We start from the raw sequence: 18,058 nt of genomic DNA on the forward strand, positions 1-18,058 counted from the left end.
ACATAGAGGCCCAACAATCTAAATTTAGGAGACCATTTCACATTTGTGAACTACTTCGGGATGCGTGACAGACAGATGTGAGTTCTGATGTTCTGTCTGTGATGAGGAGGAGGATTTTGAAGGGGATGATGTGCTGATACCGAGTGATCTCTCTCCTGCTGCTGCCTCGTTGTGGAAATCGTGCGCGTTAAATTGTGTGCATGGATTTTTTTCCACGGTGGTGGTTCAGATCTGTGAGTATTGTGAGACGATTGTGTGCCTTGAAGTTGTGTAACATGAAAGACAGCATATGTAAATGGGCTGTATTTATATAGAGCTTTTTTAGCCTTGACCACTCAAAGCGCTTTACGGTGCAGTTTTGCCATTCACCCATTCACACACACACATTCATACTGTGCATCTATGTGCAGCACTTTCTCTTTCATACAACAATTACACACACACCTCCTGAGCCACAGATGTCCCTCCTCTCCGTTTTGGGAGAGGGACAGATGACAGGTGGCAGATATATTTTCACAGTAGAATGATGGAAGTGCCTATCACAGCTGTGATCACCATCTTTTTACTCATTGAACTAATTGCACGGCCATCTACAGGCAGGGGAGAGGATACAGGTCCTCAGTGTGTGAAAAGGAACATTCTGGTTTATTACAACTTGGGTTTTATGGTTAATGATAACAGTGTAGAGTTGAAAGGTGAGATCGTGGTAACGTTGACATCACCACAAAACAGTCCAGGTTAGCAGTTTAACTGAAAAAAAAAGACAATGAAAGGTCACTTCCTGCTTCTGTCGTAGTCACTGCAGTGAGGGATTATTGGCAACATTCCAGATGAACCCTCTTTCAGTTTGACACCAAATAAAGGGTCTAAATTAATCTTGATAAAGGTCGTTCAAGTTTCTTTACCTATCTGAGCAATTTTAGTGATGTCACTGGAATATCTCATCTCAGTCATGAATGTGGCGTGTACAGTGTCAGAGAGGCCACGTAGGATACACCCTGTAATAAATTATAACCTTCTTTTGACTAGATGATGGTCATAATGTCGGGAATAACAGCAGCCACATGTACAGGGATGTAACCAGAATGTGATCCAGGCTCTGTGTGCTTTTACACCATTTACCCCTGCATTAAGATGTGTCAAAGATCCACATAAGGTATTCAGATACAGATCTCATGTTTACATCAGGTAGAATGTGGTCTCACCTATTTGTCACTAATCTAGTGAGTTCTGGCCGGAAGTTGTCTGTTGTCTGTTTCCTTTTAGATCCCATTCAGACCTGGTATTAACACCCGTCCTGAAATATCCCATGACAAGTGCAAAGCTCTATGTGCAAGTGGGATCACACCCCGATGTGTCCTCAATGTGTCCTGAGATGACCACATTAAAGGTTGTCTGGGACACATTCTTTTAGCTGTGTAGATACAAATGCATCCAGGCCACATTGAAGTGCCGTCTTGTCATGTGACGTTCTCCAACCCACTACGGGCTCCTAATGAACCAAAATAATTTTTACGCTTCTCAGTGCCAATATGTTTATTTGTTTGTGGCCAGCACAAACTATGATGTAAAATAATGCATGCAGCACATTAATTCCTTCCTGACTCTCTCCTGCTCTTCACACACTGACACAGATACACTGACAATGGACACGTCTTTAAAAACAGCATCATTCGGTCTTTACAAACAGACGTGATGTATGTGTGTATTTGCTTATAAAGCAGGGAGTTCAGATCTGATCACAATTGACAGGACACATTCAGGACAGATTTCAATACCAGGCCTGAACAGGGCCTTTGTCTCTCCTGGCTTATGTAAAGGGACAAAATAGACATGAGCGCGTACAGCAGGCATGCACATGGTCGGGCAAATGCTTAGTTCAAGCGTTTGCGGTTGGTAGATTGTGATGATGAAAACATCTATTCAAACCATGTGTCTATGTGGACACGGATAATTTAATCCACTCTCAAGAGGACACATCCTCTCACATGTTCAGCAGGTCCGACCTCTAATTTAATTATCTGGCTCCCGATTCTCGAGGTGGAAAGCCTTGCCACCCAAATCAGCAGGCACACTTGAAGAGACTGACTTGTCATTTGAAGCTTACAAAGCTGAAAGATAGTTAAATGGGTCTGATCATGATATTTTGGTCAAGTTGCAGGCAGCGATTTGCTAGTGACAATGCGACAGATTTAATTGCATTAGAGGAACTTCATACATTATTCCCTGAAAAGTTTGTATTTCAGATGTAGGAGGCATCAATGCCACAGCCGTGACAAACCCACGGCTGTGGGCAGCAGCTGCACTGTACATTAGTTTTGGCGAGAAGGATTTAAGGAGCCACTGCTTTTTTCCTCTGCTGATTGTAAAACTCATGAGTGTCTCTGTAGAATGGGATGAAAGTGCAATAGTTTCTTCTACAATCCTGATTCTCTCCTCTCTTTAGGAAAGTGTCAATCATTCCTACCCCTTTAATTCATATTTTTATAATGTAATGTTTTGTTCGGTTCAAAGAAAGGGAAAGAGGACAGAACGTCCTTATTGTACATAGAGTTTAGACTCCGTTTATTGGTCAGATTTATTTATTAGAAATGACAGGGATATTGACTTTTTTCTTACACAGATGTGAAAGTGCCAATGATAAAGGAATGGCTTTAGATGTAAAAGCCACAACATGGACCACGGCTGTTTCCTTATTTGTATTTTAAAAGAATCTCAGGCTTGGGAACAAAATAGCACATTGGATAATGTGTCAAATCTGTATATGATTCCAGGGTTCGGTTGCAACAGAAGTATTGAGCTAAGTACAAACACAAGAACACTTGCGTGCCATCCGAAGAGCCCACGCCAGCAGGGCCAGCCAATGGCGTCAAAAGGAATCAACATTCACTGCTGTGCTTGTAGTTGTTACTGCTCAGATTCTGCCAGGTTTTAAAACAGAAATTTGATTTCTCCCCACAACTTTGTGGGCTGAATGAGATGGACTGTGACTCTACTTAGCCTGCTCTGAGCTGCTGATCCCAGTCCTGGATTTTTTGTTGAAGAATTTCTCAGTCAGTGTGCTGTCTTTCATTTCAGTTGTTTGTCATCATGCGGCGAGTTGATTAAAGAAATCTAATAAAAACAAGAATACGTGTCGTGATTACTACAGAGGTATTGGGAAAACTGCAACACACTGATCATGGAAGAACTCCTCAGCTCACATCTCTGCAGGGTGCCTGAAAACAAACAGATGGACAGGAGCAGCCACAGTAAAGACTTGAGCTCTGACATCAGAGCTACTGCTCCTGTGTGATTGATTTTATCATTAATTGGAATAAATTGAACTTGTCATCTACAACGAAATAGGGGACCTTCAAGAGACACACAGAAACCTTTTTTTTAACGTATCGTATAAAATTTTACTGTTATATGTTGCATAGCAAACAACAGAAGGACACTTGCAAAGATCATAAATACAGGTATGCAGCACAATATGAATACATGAAGACAAAGGCGTCACATAATAGTATTATACGAAAAAAGGGGTCTAAAAGTGAAGTAAACAAAAGCAGATGAGCAGAAAAATCTAATCAAATGCTATTTTTTTCCTATAAAGAGATAAGCACCGACATCTAACCATAAAGTTCAACAAATGACTTGTTTTAATCGGTAGGCATCAACCATTCACTCCACAGCATTACACCATACTGAACTATGCTAAATTCTGGTGTACTGCTGTTTGTGTCCTCTGTGACCACATGATTGTGTGTAAGTACAATGTCAATGTTCTCAGACACCTTCAATACATATATGAAGATATAATAGATTCTTGTTGCTGACCATGTTCATCCCTTTATAGCCACAGTTTGCAATCTTCTATCAGATACATACATATATATACATACATATAGCAGGAGTCTCAAAGACGAACAAAGACCGTTTGAGAGCAGAGAAAGAAACAACCCAGTGTTAGTGGGCTGTTCCTAAAAAAGTGAGCATATACCTGCTTCATTCAGGGCGTTACTATGACATCATAATTAAAAAGGATACCACAATGTTATTAAGATTTTCTAAATAACCTAACTTTGTTTTGAATGAACAGGTTACATAGTAATTAAAGTCTGTCCTCACATTTATTTACAAGTCTGTGTGTGTGTGCGTGTATGTGTGTGTTCCTGTACTCATATGGTTTTTTTGACTTTTTTAATCATAGACTCTACAGAGTGAGGACATTTTTGGAAAGTGAAGACATTTTGACATTCCCCACTTTTTCAATGGGCTGTTTGAGGGTTAAGACTTTGCTTTAGGGTTAGAATTAGATTTAGGTTAGGCATTTAGTTTGGATGGTTGAGGTTGGGGTTAGTCTAATTATGTCAATGAGTGTGCTCACTAAGTTGCACAAACGTGTGTGCGTGCGTGCGTGCGTGCGTGCATGTTTGTGTGCGTGCACGTGTGTTTTAATGATTGCAGTGAGCAATAAAAACAGAGAGCTGGCGCGCTGTCGCCCCCTGTCGGCGACGCAGAGCTCACGCAAAGCGACGTGAAGGAATTTCAGTGTACGTCAGCACGTCGGTCCATAACAGGGCAGCTCTGCAGCTGTCTCAGAGCAACAATAACAAGCTGCACTGACAACTTCCCCGCGACACTACCGCCTCCTGACAGCGCCGCTCGACGCCGAATCTCACACAATGACGCCGTCTACATAACTCCGGCCTCCGTGTCTTCGACCTCCGAGCCGGAAACCGGGTTGTCCTCGCCGCTGCCGCCGCGACACGAGCACGGAGAGTCGGCCGCAGGGGCAGCAGGGCAGGTCGGGGCTGCATCTGGGTCAGTGGGCCTGTCGGCGGACCAACGGCTGCCTGTCTTCCCCCCGCAGTGTCCCCGCGGCGGTCCTCGCTCTTCCGTCCACACGTCGTGTCCCCTCTGTACCCGCCACGGTAACATGCAGGCCAACGGGGCAGGACAGGACCGAGACTCCGAGCTGTCCTGCCGAAACGGAGCTGCACAGAACGGGGAGTCCTCTTCCTCCTCCGCCGCCGACGGGGGGGCTCACTCCAACGGACTGGTGTCAGGTACCAACAATGGGAACACTGTCAGCAACAACAACAAACGGAGTGTCCGAGGAGCCCGCGGCCGACGACGACGACTGCAACACGCCGGACATGAAGAGGAAGACGCGTCTGTCGCAGTCCGAGGAGGACGTCATCCGGCTGATAGGACAACACCTCCACGACCTGGGGCTCAAGTAAGTGAAGCGTCTGAGCAGCTGTCAGGGGGAGTCTCTCTCTCTCTCTTTCTCTCTCTCTACAGATCCGTCCTCTGCTCTCTATGGAGAAAACAAACCAGTGCTGCACATCCTGGTTCACTGGGAGGAAGCTGGAGGCCTCTCCTCTGCTGTACACAACACAGCTGTGTTTGGAACGGGGGGTTTAAACTGTAAAATACCAAAGAACACACACAACACATACAGAATGCCGTCATCTTTTATGTAGAAGTTGTAATTATTACACGAGTATCAAACTTCTTGTCCATTACTTTTCTGTCATATGAATCATCAGCTGGTTGGCGAATGGCTTCAAACAGTGAGAGTCTTGCGTCTGTGCTCATCCCACCAGTTTCCCCTCATCTCCATTTCACCGCTCACAGAAAGAAATCAGAGAACAGTGAACAAAGAGTGGCCTGAGTCCCACAATGCATGGTGTCAGACACGCATGTTATTAATCAGTAGCTCACATGACAACACTGAAGATGCCTCAGTTCCAGGCATCATTTCAGAGATTTCTACATTCCCAGGTCAGATAATATGATGTTGATTTATTTCGGTCTCTGTTCTGTCTCGTGTACGTTGTTGCAGTCAGACGGTGGACCTCCTGATGCAGGAGTCTGGCTGCAGACTGGAGCACCCCTCTGCCACCAGGTTTCGCAATCATGTCATGGAAGGAGAGTGGGACAAGGTGGGATATTGTTTGGAGTCTAGTTAACAGTAATCTGTAATCTGTATCTAATACCTGTTTTTGTGCTCTTTCTGTCAACCTAACGTAACACAACCTCCCTCTCGTACCTTGCCCCTTTCTTTATGCAGGCGGAGAGTGACCTAAATGAGCTGAAGGGAATGATGCATTCTCCCAGTGCTATAGTGGTAAGTGGCCAGTCTAGCAGTCCTCAAGACACAGGCAGACCTTTTTGTCTCTGGAGCTGTGTTGTCGGTCTACTTGTTAAGTTGCACAACAGCCAGGATCACATGTCTCTGAATATAGGGACCAATTCAAAGGAAGCAGCAGAAGGTTGCACTGATCAATTCAAACATTTGTGTCAGTACCACAGATTAAAACATTCAACCCTTTAGCAGTTTCACATGACAGCCAGTGAAAAGAGTACAACTAAAACCTGATGTTTTGCTCGTGGCAATGCAGCAAATTTTGATTGCATCTGATAGACATTCATCATTCATTATTCCCCGTAAAGTTTGTTTCGATCTAGGAGGCATACGACAACATTACTTGACTTAAATTCTGACCTGACCTGTGAGTTCTTTATACCTATAGGGAGAAGAAAATATATTGAACATGCCAAGACTACTGATAAATTGACTAATAACGCATCCTGAGATCAATGATCTGCTTCAGTGCTTTCAGTTTGTTCATTGTCTACACTCTGTTTGAGATGAGAATAGCAGGTCGGATATACAAAACACATAATGAGCCTCAATCAGAACTGAGAGAGGCCTCACTTGTAAGGAGTCCAAAATGAAATGCTGGCGCCATTAAACTTTAGAACCATAAGAAAGGAAATTGGTTTTCAAAATGATGGAGAATTTGACAAGTGGGAGAAGGTACATATTGACTAGAAGTGGTTCTAACACTGAACCCTGGGGAATGCCATGTGTAAGTGGTGCTGATCAAGACTGAACATTTTTTCTATGTACAAATTGTCTACTGTCAAATAGGTATGATGTGAACCAGAGGAGTGCAGAGCCATTGACCCCAATACGTATACTTATATTTATACTAGTCAGGTGCCCCACTAGTATTGAATTGGAGATGTTATCAAAATCTGCACTGAGGTTGATGAAGATGGTGAGGAGGCCTTCATCTGCTGTCAGGAGGATTTGTCATTTTCTGTTCTATGTTTTGGTCGGAAACTGGACTGAAATGGCAAAAAAAGTATTCCTATGCAGATGTGCCTACAGCTGACCTGCCACAGTCTGTTCTAGATTTAAGTTTAATAATAATAGTGTGTGTCCCTCTCTTCGAGGTTAATAGTAGAGGTTAAATCATTCTTATGAGTTTAGATGATTCAGATGAATTAGTTGGTAAGAAGCCAGTCTAGTCTTCTTTGACCATTTTAAATGTGACTATGCAGGTTTTCAGGTGGAGCCAAGGAGTCTAGTGCACAAAGTAACTTATCATTATAGTGATCTACCCACTCAGTAGTAGGGAAGGAGGCGGATGATTAAGTTTAATAGAGGTGTTTAGTCTGTCAAATTCCAAGTATAATGTTTTTAACATTGTGGAACCATATAGAGCATTTGTAAATTTTTTACTTTTGTTTTTAACAGTGACATGAAAACAGAACTGAGGTTATGTGGTGATGACTCCAGCACAGCAAACTAAAATCTGGCCTTTGTAAGGGGTTACAAAATTCTCATTATCCAAGGCAGAGATAAAATCTTAAGTCTGTGTGGCTGTGGGTTTATTTAGTTGAATATTTAAATCATCAGTCAGAATAACATCAGGGGACTTAGCACAGAGATCAGCAACGATGGATGTCAGTTCAGCAATAATAATGGGAGTACGAACGATGGTCACAATGAGGGAAGGGGTAGAACCAATAAGCTGAACAGTCAGGATCTCAAAAGATGATGGTTCTGTCACTGTGACCTTCAGATGTTATGTGTATCTTGGACACCGGGGGTTGTCCCGATAAAATAGTAAACTGATCGGGAGCAGGTGGATTTCCTCAGCTGTTTCTCAGTCATGGTAGGACAGATATGATGGTCGAGAGCAGGATAATTAAAAACAGCAGCTTGACAATCCACATGATAGAACTCCAACAACATTGAGTCTGAATGACATTGGCTGTGAGGCACTCCACATGGCAGGCTATCCAATTCCTGTGGTCCATTAGCGACACGAGAAGTTCCTCAGAGGCTGGGAGTTGGTCAAAAACACTGACCACGTGACAGTTCATTCATAAGCATGTTCCAAATGTACTGAACACAATCGATGTTTCAAGCGTATAAAACGAAACACTCAATTCATTCACATGAAACTTTCTATCTTGATGTCGTATGAATGTTGCAGAACACACAGCCTGCAGACATTGTGATGACTACAGTCCCTTTGTGTTATTTTTGGCCTTGTCCTCACCCTGTCCTTCTTTACAGCGGATGAAGTTCCTGCTGCTGCAGCAGAAGTACCTGGAGTATCTGGAGGATGGAAAGGTCTTGGAGGCCCTGCAAGTCCTCAGAGCTGAGCTCACTCCTCTCAAGTACAACACGGAGCGTATCCACGTCCTGAGCGGGTAAACACAGCAGCCGACATGGGAACCGTCAATCAAAAGCAGAGTTGGGATTTACACAATTTCCCTTAACTTACAGTGTCAAATGTTGCTCTTTGCTTTTATGTTAAAGTAAAGCGTTTTCCATGTTGCAGTAGAACATGTATGTAATCCCTTGCAGGTACAGTAGTATTAATAGCAGTGATTAAAACATGCACTTTGATTGATAGGGCCATTGTGACTGTAAAAAAAAAAAATTGTCAGTCATTCACTTACAATTTAATAAACTTTGTGTGTGTGTGTACCACCTGTCAGCTTTTTTAATTATCCTTATTGTGACTGTAGACCTCATTCAGCGAGTGAGACAAAGAACAGTGCAGTATATTTAAAAAACATTTTTATTTGATTTTAACAAATGCCATTCGAAAAAGAAAAGTTTTCAGAATTGAAACAGACCCATCAGATCAAAAATGCATTTTGACCTTAAACTGGGAATTTTTGAATTCAACAAACAGGAGCTGAAACAGCTACTGCAAGCTTATTTTTGATGTAGTGGTTGTGAAGGAGGAGTCTTTACAGAACACACACAGATCACCAGATGAAGTGAATCATCTTTGTGAACTCAGTTTGAAATAAGCCACGTGCGTGTCTGACAGAAGCTGAGAAATGTGTTTCATGTGTTTTGAAGGTACCTGATGTGCAGTCACGCAGAGGACCTGCGAGCCAAAGCAGAGTGGGAAGGCAAAGGCACGGCGTCTCGAACAAAGCTGCTGGATCGCCTCCAGAGTGAGTGCAGGCTGACTTCTTCTTTATAACATCAACACCCCCCTAGTGTTGTCATCGCCATATACTTTATTCTATTTACGCAGGAGTGGTTTATTCTCATGCATAGTACGTGATGACAACTGTGCTTTACTTCACTCTGACATCCTGCAGCTGTCTATTACATGACACTTGTTGGTTCAGATAAGATTAAATTGGATTATATGCGCACGTTGTGATAATAAGAATATCACTTTGTTCAATATAAATAGTTTGCATGAAAAGAAATTCTCAGTAGGGTGTCCAAGTGTCCAGCTCTAGGAAGAGTCGTTCCAAACTACAAATTACATTTGACATTGTCTTATTGATGTCTATGTTTTTACGAATGGTCAGCTGTGATAGACTTATCATAGAAATGTTTTTATATATATATAGAGGGAGAGGGAGAGGGAGAGGGAGAGAGAGAGAAATATGTAGACTATAGTGTGTGCTAAATAATACACTGTACAGCGGCAGTTTATATATTCTAAATACGTGTGTGTTTCTGTGTGTGATTGTGTGAGCGCAGCCTATCTGCCTCCCTCAGTGATGCTGCCCCCCCGCCGCCTGCAGACTCTGCTGAAGCAGGCCGTTGAGCTGCAGAGGGAGCGCTGCCTTTATCACAACACCAAGCTAGACAGTGGACTCGACTCTGTGTCCCTGCTCCTGGACCACGCCTGTAGCCGGTAAGGATCCACATGCTCTGTACCACAACAGGGCTTGAGCCCAGGGTCCTCTTCTCCAGTGTCTCTTGGGAGGGGAAATGAAGATACAATCAGGGATCGATTGAAATAAATATGAGAACAGAAATGAAAATAAGGCACTTTTTTTTTAACATCTAAACCAGAATTTGTTGATTTTTTTTTCCTACCCCTCAATTATTACCCAGTCCAGAACTGAGAATACAGCTGACTGACAGCACCATACCATCATTTTGTTTCCGTGCAAACATAGTGACTGAAAAAACAGTTGTCTTTGTGTCAGTTTGCATTACATCAAATAGTGGGACCTCACAGTTAGTCACCTGAACGGTGTTTTGTGTGATGTAGTGTAACAGTAGATCAGACAAATGTCGTGAGATTCTGAACTGGATCAGTTCGTCACACAAATCGGCAGATATCCTCAGATCAGATCTTTTAAGCCCTGCATAATACAGACCAGATCTGTTTTGTAGGTTGCCTCATTCAGGACTCGTTGACAAAGTCCCAAATATATACAGAAACAGTTCCTAAGCACATAAATGCACAGCATATTTGTGTTAATGCAAATAAACATTTACACTTAAACATTGTTTAATACTGACGAACATAATGCGCACAAGTGCTGGGAAAGCTTCTAATTGTTAAAAACAAAAACAAATTATAGTATGCAGAATGAAATGTGATCTGCCTGATGTGTTTGTGTGTGTGTGTGTGTGTGTGTGTGTGTGTGTGTGTGTGTTTCTAATCTTTAGGAAACAGTTCCCCTGCTACACCCAGCAGATTCTTACTGAACACTGCAACGAAGTCTGGTTCTGCAAATTCTCCAACGACGGCACAAAACTGGCAACCGGGTCCAAAGACACCACAGTCATCGTGTGGCAAGTTGACATGGTAATCATTCATTCTCATCAGTTCCACTTTGCTGCAGGAACAAATCCCTCAAAAGATCTGCGTGAGAGCTGATATAACTGGATTAATGAGCGGTCTGTCTGTTGGTCAACAGGAAACCCAGCAGCTGAAATTGTTAAAGACTCTGGAAGGTCATGCTTACGGTGTGTCATACCTGGCATGGAGCCCTGATGATACCTATCTGATAGCCTGTGGTCCTGATGACTGCTCCGAGCTGTGGCTGTGGAATGTGCAGGTACAGCATTTCTTACACAGTTGCAAAGTGAACATGCATGTCAGCTGCTGACTGCAGTGCAGAGAGTCACACAAAGAGGGAACCATGCACTAAGAAGAAAGTCATTTTGGAAGCTAAACATTTGATCAATGTAATTCAGACTACTGGAGACTCATAAGGGCCTTGGCTGAATTTCAGATGTCATAAACAGAAGAGGACCCATCTCTTACACTATAGTTTCATTCACTGCCAGTGTAAACAGCAGGAGTGATTTCTGTGACCCACATTGTTCAATATTTTACTGTAGCTGTAGAGTATTGTATCAATACAGACACAAAACTATACTTTATATCATAATAGAGGGATTTATCACTCATCTTTGTAGCTCTACCCCTCATTTCAATCAGTGTGATTAAAATTTTGCCACCACTGGGTTTTAAACTTTTATTTTATGTCATTTTACCCCATCCAAGTGCGATTGTTATGACTGTATAGTGTGTTTACTTTGTACACGTGACCATGGTCCTGAGTCTGTAAAGAAAGAGAAAAGAAAGAGCTGTCACTGAAACCTGCTGCTGCTGCTGCTAGGAACCGGATTGACCACAATGTGTTGTTTTAACCCTATGAACTATAATTGGTTGCTTTGTATCTACTTATGAGTCATTTCTCATTGAATTTAAAACGTAAAGCAACAATGATCAGACAATGAATTAGTGAAGCTTTAAACAAGCCCAGCTCAGTGTCTTACCAGGGCAGAGTGGCTGCTGATGATCAATCTAGTCCCCTTTGTGTAAGAGGCACCTGGACCCTGTGGATGCTGACACACTTTAGTCCCATCCCAATTAATCTTTCCGAAACCCTTTCAAACCTAAAGGTCGAACAATGTTGTACAGTGTGTTAATACTTTTCAGTGATGTTCTTCCCTCCTCTCTGCTCCGCTGTGTAGACGGGGGAGTTGCGGACAAAGATGAGTCAGTCTCATGAAGATAGCCTGACTAGTGTGGCCTGGAATCCAGATGGCAAACGCTTCGTCACTGGCGGTCAGAGAGGCCAGTTCTACCAGTGTGTGAGTATCTTTCACAGCACACAGTTTCCTGTCAGCGCCCACAAGCGCTGAGCATTACACACAATGTATTTAAATCACTGTCATTGATTCTTTAAACACATTTAATAGAGGTGCACAAGCCAGTGGCCTACTGCTCCAGCTCATCGTTTACTTGATACTGATACTGTAATTACATGCAATTAAAACATCTTATGTAGTTGTCCTGTCTTTTGCTGAAATCCTAATTGGTCGTTAACAAAAGCACTTTCAATATGTAATTAAAATGACATCAGCTTCTTGAGCTGAAACCAACTGGGCTGGTATGTAAAGGATAAATATAAAAAAGGGTCTGTTGTGATCCTCATGTGGTGTATCAGGACTCTAAATGTTTGTTATGTGTGTGTGTGTATGTACACTATGTGAATATGCATTTATGACTGAGGGGTTCAGTACAAAAAAGAAAAAACTGCGCTCAAATCAGTTATGGAAGGATCTTGAAATACACTGCAGCCTTGAGCTTTTGATGGTGTTCCTGAATTCACTTCATGTTCTCCTGACCCCTAGGACTTGGATGGAAACCTGCTGGACTCATGGGAGGGAGTTCGGGTGCAGTGCCTGTGGTGTCTGAATGACGGCCGGACCGTACTTGCATCCGACACCCACCAACGCATCCGAGGATACAACTTTGAAGACCTGACAGACAGAAACATGTACGTCACTTCCTGACTGGGCTGAGTAGCCTCACCCACTTTCCTGCTCCTTTTGTAGATGCCTGCACAAAAGTCAAAACTATGTCATTTTTATTTAACATAGGAAATTGATTCCTTTATATTTCCTAAATGGTTCACATGACAATGAATACACGTATGTGTGTGTGTTTAATATTTAACCTCTATGTGACGCAGTGGGCCTCTCTTTACAGCAGTATTTACTGTGTCTGTGGATCATGCTGTTTGTCATCTCATTCCAGAGTGCAGGAGGACCATCCCATCATGTCTTTCACTGTTTCTAAAAATGGAAGGTTAGCTCTGCTCAATGTTGCTACCCAGGTGAGCAGCTGGTTTGTTTCTCACTTTTCACACCTCTACTCTTTCATTTGAATTGCGACAGTAGCAGTTCTGTGGAGTGTTGATTTTGAAATGTGTCCCAGTAAAATGTGTTCATTCCTAGGGAGTGCACCTATGGGACTTGCAGGACCGGGTGCTGGTGAGGAAGTACCAAGGGGTCACCCAGGGCTTCTACACCATCCACTCCTGCCTGGGAGGTCACAATGAAGACTTCATCGCCAGTGGTAGTGAAGGTAAGACAACATCACGTTTAGCAGAAAACTATAGAAAAATAGAATGTGATTGTTGTTTGTTCAGATGTTTAGAAACCCAACTGAGTCTGTACCTAATAACAACAACCCCCCCTCCTCCTCTGGTGACTTTCAAACATTTTTGTAGCAGCTAACAGTCTCTCTGCTCATCAATGATACACAGTAGGGCTCTCGTGCAGTGGATTTTAAGGTCTGCTTTGGATCATTATCTTGTTGTCAGAACCTTTGTCACTTTCACTTTCCTGTTCGACTGCAGAACCTTTGCCTCCAGAATCTGTGATAAAATCTCTTCCTACAGCAGAAACCTCTCGTATATATATTCCCAGCCCTAATGCTGAACAGTTTGCGAGGTCCTAAGCTCCCTTTTCTCTCCAATTACACCTGCTGTTTTAAACTTTTTCTGAGAACTGAATAGAAACATTTTCCTCAAACCCATACAGAGAGTGGTATTATTGGTAACCCTTGATCACTAAACGTCCTTAGTCCCAACAAAATGTCATGACGACGCACGTCAGGCAAGTCAAAAGCAAATGTTAAAAAAGTAAACAAGGTGTACTGTGCAGTTACAATAAAGCACCAGGTTCACCTGTTCCCCTACATGCACCCTGGTCCAATCTGACACATGATTGTAAAAAGGTCTTTATTTGTAAAATCTGTGGAGTTGCCCTTTGAATTTGGCAGCAGCTGATGAAGTCTCCTGTCTCCTGTCAGACCACAAAGTTTACATCTGGCACCGGCGTAGTGAGCTGCCCATTGCAGAGCTCACTGGTCACACCCGCACGGTCAACTGTGTGAGCTGGAACCCCATCCTGCCTGGACTACTGGCCAGCGCATCCGATGATGGAACCGTCCGAATCTGGGGGCCCGCCCCTTTCCTGGATGTCCAAGATGCAGAAGGGCTCAATGGTATGAACGTGTAAACTAGCATGAATGGTTGTCAGAGTCCTAGTGCTGAAGGATGCACATTGCAAACTGCTGTCTTCAGGGTACACAACACCCGAGTACACCACCAGAGATTGAAATAAAGCCATCAATATATATTTAAGTGTATAAATTCAACTGAAATTCAAGGGAATAAACATAAATCTCACATTTACTGTTTAAAATTTACAACCATTGTTATACATTCAAAAGTAACTGGACAAATTAATATACGAATAAATATAATTCTGTAATTATGGAGTTTCTTACATCTGCCTTCACGTAATACTTGATAGTGTTTTCTGCTTTCGGTTCCGTCTTTGAGAAATGAAAAGCTGCTCATTTCAGTTTAGGTCAGATGACTTGGTCATGTCAGAGCTACAGAAAGAGATTTCTGGAATTATTAGATCAACTCTCTGGCTCCGATGGAGTTGAAAAATGGTCCAGTTTTCAATTCTAGACGTTATAAAATGATCAGAACTTGATGAGTGTGTATTTAGGCTCCATGATGTCAGTCAAAGAACATATCTCTGAAATATACATGATTCATGGTTCAAAAGTTGGAGGCTTCAAAAACTATACCTGAATGGTTCGTGGCTCTAAGAAAATCTGCAGCCATTGAGTTTCTCTGAGTCTGTTTGGACCAACAGCCAACATTCAGTCGAGTGTGTTGTGTTGTGATGAGTGTGTGTGTAAGCACAGCAGCAAAGCTCTGAGATGATGTGATATCTGTCTTCTTTTCTTACCCTGTCAGAATGCTGCAGTATGGACAGCTGATGATCTTCTGGTGCTCTGAACCCAAGGAGCGCTAAGACTCTGTAGACACTTGAATGGATGAAGTGGGGGGAAGCTTTATGATTGGACAGCTGCCTCCTGGAGGCGGAGCTGCTTGTGCTCCATGTCAGGATGTCACAACTCGTCAGCTATCGGACTCCGTCACATTATTGAGAGCAGATCCGTTCTAGTAATAGCTGGGCTCGAGAACATCCAGAATCTGACCCATCACCCCTTCCTCCTCCTGTATGGACCCATTCCCTCAGCACCATCCAGGACCACCTGGAGCAACCTGCTCTTATTTATTATCAGCTACATTATTTAATTTATTCATGAGTAGTGCTAGGCTGTGACGTAGCAGCACCAGGTGGAGGGTGAGTGTTCTTCTTTCGGTCCTCAGTCTGAGCTCCTCACATTAAGAATTTTCAGCTCTTTCCCCCTCCCACCTCCTGAACCCATGAAGAAATTTAACCTGCAGGAACATTTGAAGGCTGAACTAACCACTTGAAGAGAAGGATTTTTTTAAATGCAAAATTCTACGTTAACTTGTCTTTTTTTTAATGAGGAACACATTGTTTTTTTCCCTCTGGCTTTCCCACGGTTAGAATAGAAAGAATAGTCTTTGACTAGCATGTTACACAGGACTGCACATGACACCATGATCAATGGCAACTTCATGCAGTGTCAGTGGATGGCTGCATACAGCTGCTGATGTGTTGAGACCTACAGTATAGCGTTAGAAGGATGATCTGTCAACCCTTACCTCTGCATATGGATTATCTGAGTGTTGTCTCCTGTTGCTCTGCGTGGATTTCTTCTTGATTTTTGATTCTGGCTTCACTTCCATTTCTGTTTCTGCTTCCTGTACACAAACCGCACTCATTATATCAATTTATTTGCATTTGGTTTAGTTGTCACTTGTTCCAAGTTTCATTTACCACACCGTGTTTGTGTTTTTATTTACTGTATGTGGAGCTATAACATGTAGGAAGACACTACCTGATTTATTTATGATCCCAGTGGAGCCCCAAATCCCAGTTCAACTGTTTCAAAAGATAAGGCTGGTGTTATTCTCTGTATTCTATTGACAAATAATTCTGTAAAAATAGACCAGAAGCAACCATATGTTTCTCAAAACCTGACATCTTCCTCCCTCTGTCTGTGGCTCTCCAAGCCAACTTGTTTCTCCTGTCGATGTGAACTTTTTAGAAACACCTCAAAAACATCTGCTTGCTAGTTATTTTCAAACAAAGTTTGCTAGGGTCAGAATGATCATTACATCTTCAGAATCCACATGGACTCATCTGCAGGATGGTCTGTGTGACTCAAAATAAACTAGTCTGTGACAGTGTGTACGTGGTGATGTAACAGTGTGGCTCACTGATGTGTTTTAACAGTTGTTGGAAACAACGGCGCTCTGTGGTTCAGAGAAGTAACTATCAGGTCATAGAACACACACACACACAGATTCAGTGACTTGTGGTCTGCACCTGACATTTTCTTTCGGGATGAAACAACAAAGAAAGCAAGAACATTTGAGCCTCATCCTCTGAGGTCAACACATCACAGTGAGCTGAGAGGACGATATCAAATTCCTGTTTAATCACACAGTCGGTGTCTAACACATTTGTACACAAGTGTAACATAAAGTTATTATGTACTTCTACAAAGTGTTTCAGAGAATCAAAAGAAAAAACTTGCTTGATACAATATTCAATGTAATATGTGCTGTATATTTGTATGTTATGGCATGTATTATGAGACTGTGTACAATGGCAGACAGGATGACGTGTTTTTCAGGGTTCCCGCACCTGCTGTTGTTTTTTTTAAGAATCCAGCTGCTCTTCATCAGCAGTATTTTTCATCAGATTTTCTTAAATGTACGACTGTTGTAATATAAAGCACTGACTTCACATTTACACCTGTACACCAACTAACACAGGTGTTTTGACTTTCATAAACCAGAGTGCACATTCACATTTCAGTCTGCTCATGTTCCCAAGATGTCCCCAAAAGACTTGTTTTTCCTCCCAGTCCTGGATGATACCTGCAGGATGGAGAGGACTGAGGGGAGCCTGTTTATCTGCCCAGGCACCATCACAGCCAGCACCAGCTTCTACTCTAACACAGAACATGCACACACAGTGGCCCTCAACAATAGATGTCACACACACATACACACACTTACATTTGGGTGAATCACAGTTGTGGTGTTCTAGCTTCTGCTTCTGCTACTTTCTTGAGTTGGTTTATTCTTAGTATTTCAGGCGTCTCTTCTTTTCTCTTTTTGCTGCAAGAAGCCAAAGTAGTAACTTTTTGCTTGCAGGCAGTTTCTGCCAGGAACCATTTTACATTTTAAATGTGTTATTACAAAAGGTGATTGAACTGTTCTGTATTGTTCTGTAGGAGACATGCTACGTATGCATATTTTAAATAAAGCATTCAGGGTTTTAAAATGTGTTTTACTTCATGTCCTTTAAGGACACTAAGTCAAGACACTAACAGAAAAAAATAGGATATCATATACTGTATATTATGGAATAGAATGGAATAATAAAACTTGGATCGGACTTTGGGCATGTCTAGGCCCTGAAAAAGCCCAAAAAAGGGAAATAGAAAACCATCGAAATACAATAGGGCCTCCCACCGTAGGTGCTCGGGCCCTAATAAGTGCATTCAACCATGAGGGTACAAACCCAGAACAAGAATCAAGAAATAACTATTTTTTTTAGGAAAGCCAAACCATAATGTGCTATAAGTAAGTGCCATTTAAGTGGTACCACATTTTTTTGTTTAAACTGAAGTTTTTTGTTTTATTGTGTTTTTTTTATTCAAGGTGTAGTCGGAAGAGATGCGTTTTTAGTTTGCGGTGGAAGATGTATTGACTTTCTGCT

At 42.4% G+C, this 18,058-nt stretch overlaps 1 protein-coding gene across 1 annotated transcript; it reads left to right on the plus strand.

The window, feature by feature from the left end:
• Nucleotides 1–4,575: 4,575 nt before the first annotated feature.
• Nucleotides 4,576–17,620, plus strand: wdr26a (WD repeat domain 26a). The gene is given in 15 exon segments (XM_061081276.1): nucleotides 4,576–5,088; nucleotides 5,090–5,227; nucleotides 5,837–5,936; nucleotides 6,065–6,121; nucleotides 8,369–8,505; nucleotides 9,170–9,267; nucleotides 9,812–9,968; nucleotides 10,736–10,874; nucleotides 10,987–11,127; nucleotides 12,053–12,172; nucleotides 12,716–12,861; nucleotides 13,122–13,200; nucleotides 13,322–13,451; nucleotides 14,181–14,375; nucleotides 15,145–17,620. Coding segments are annotated over 15 exon segments (1,824 nt in total). The 5' UTR covers nucleotides 4,576–4,924; the 3' UTR covers nucleotides 15,168–17,620.
• Nucleotides 17,621–18,058: the final 438 nt, after the last annotated feature.

The sequence above is a fragment of the Limanda limanda genome, chromosome 11 (genome assembly GCF_963576545.1).
Source record: "Limanda limanda chromosome 11, fLimLim1.1, whole genome shotgun sequence".
NCBI classification, from domain to species: Eukaryota; Metazoa; Chordata; class Actinopteri; order Pleuronectiformes; family Pleuronectidae; genus Limanda; species Limanda limanda.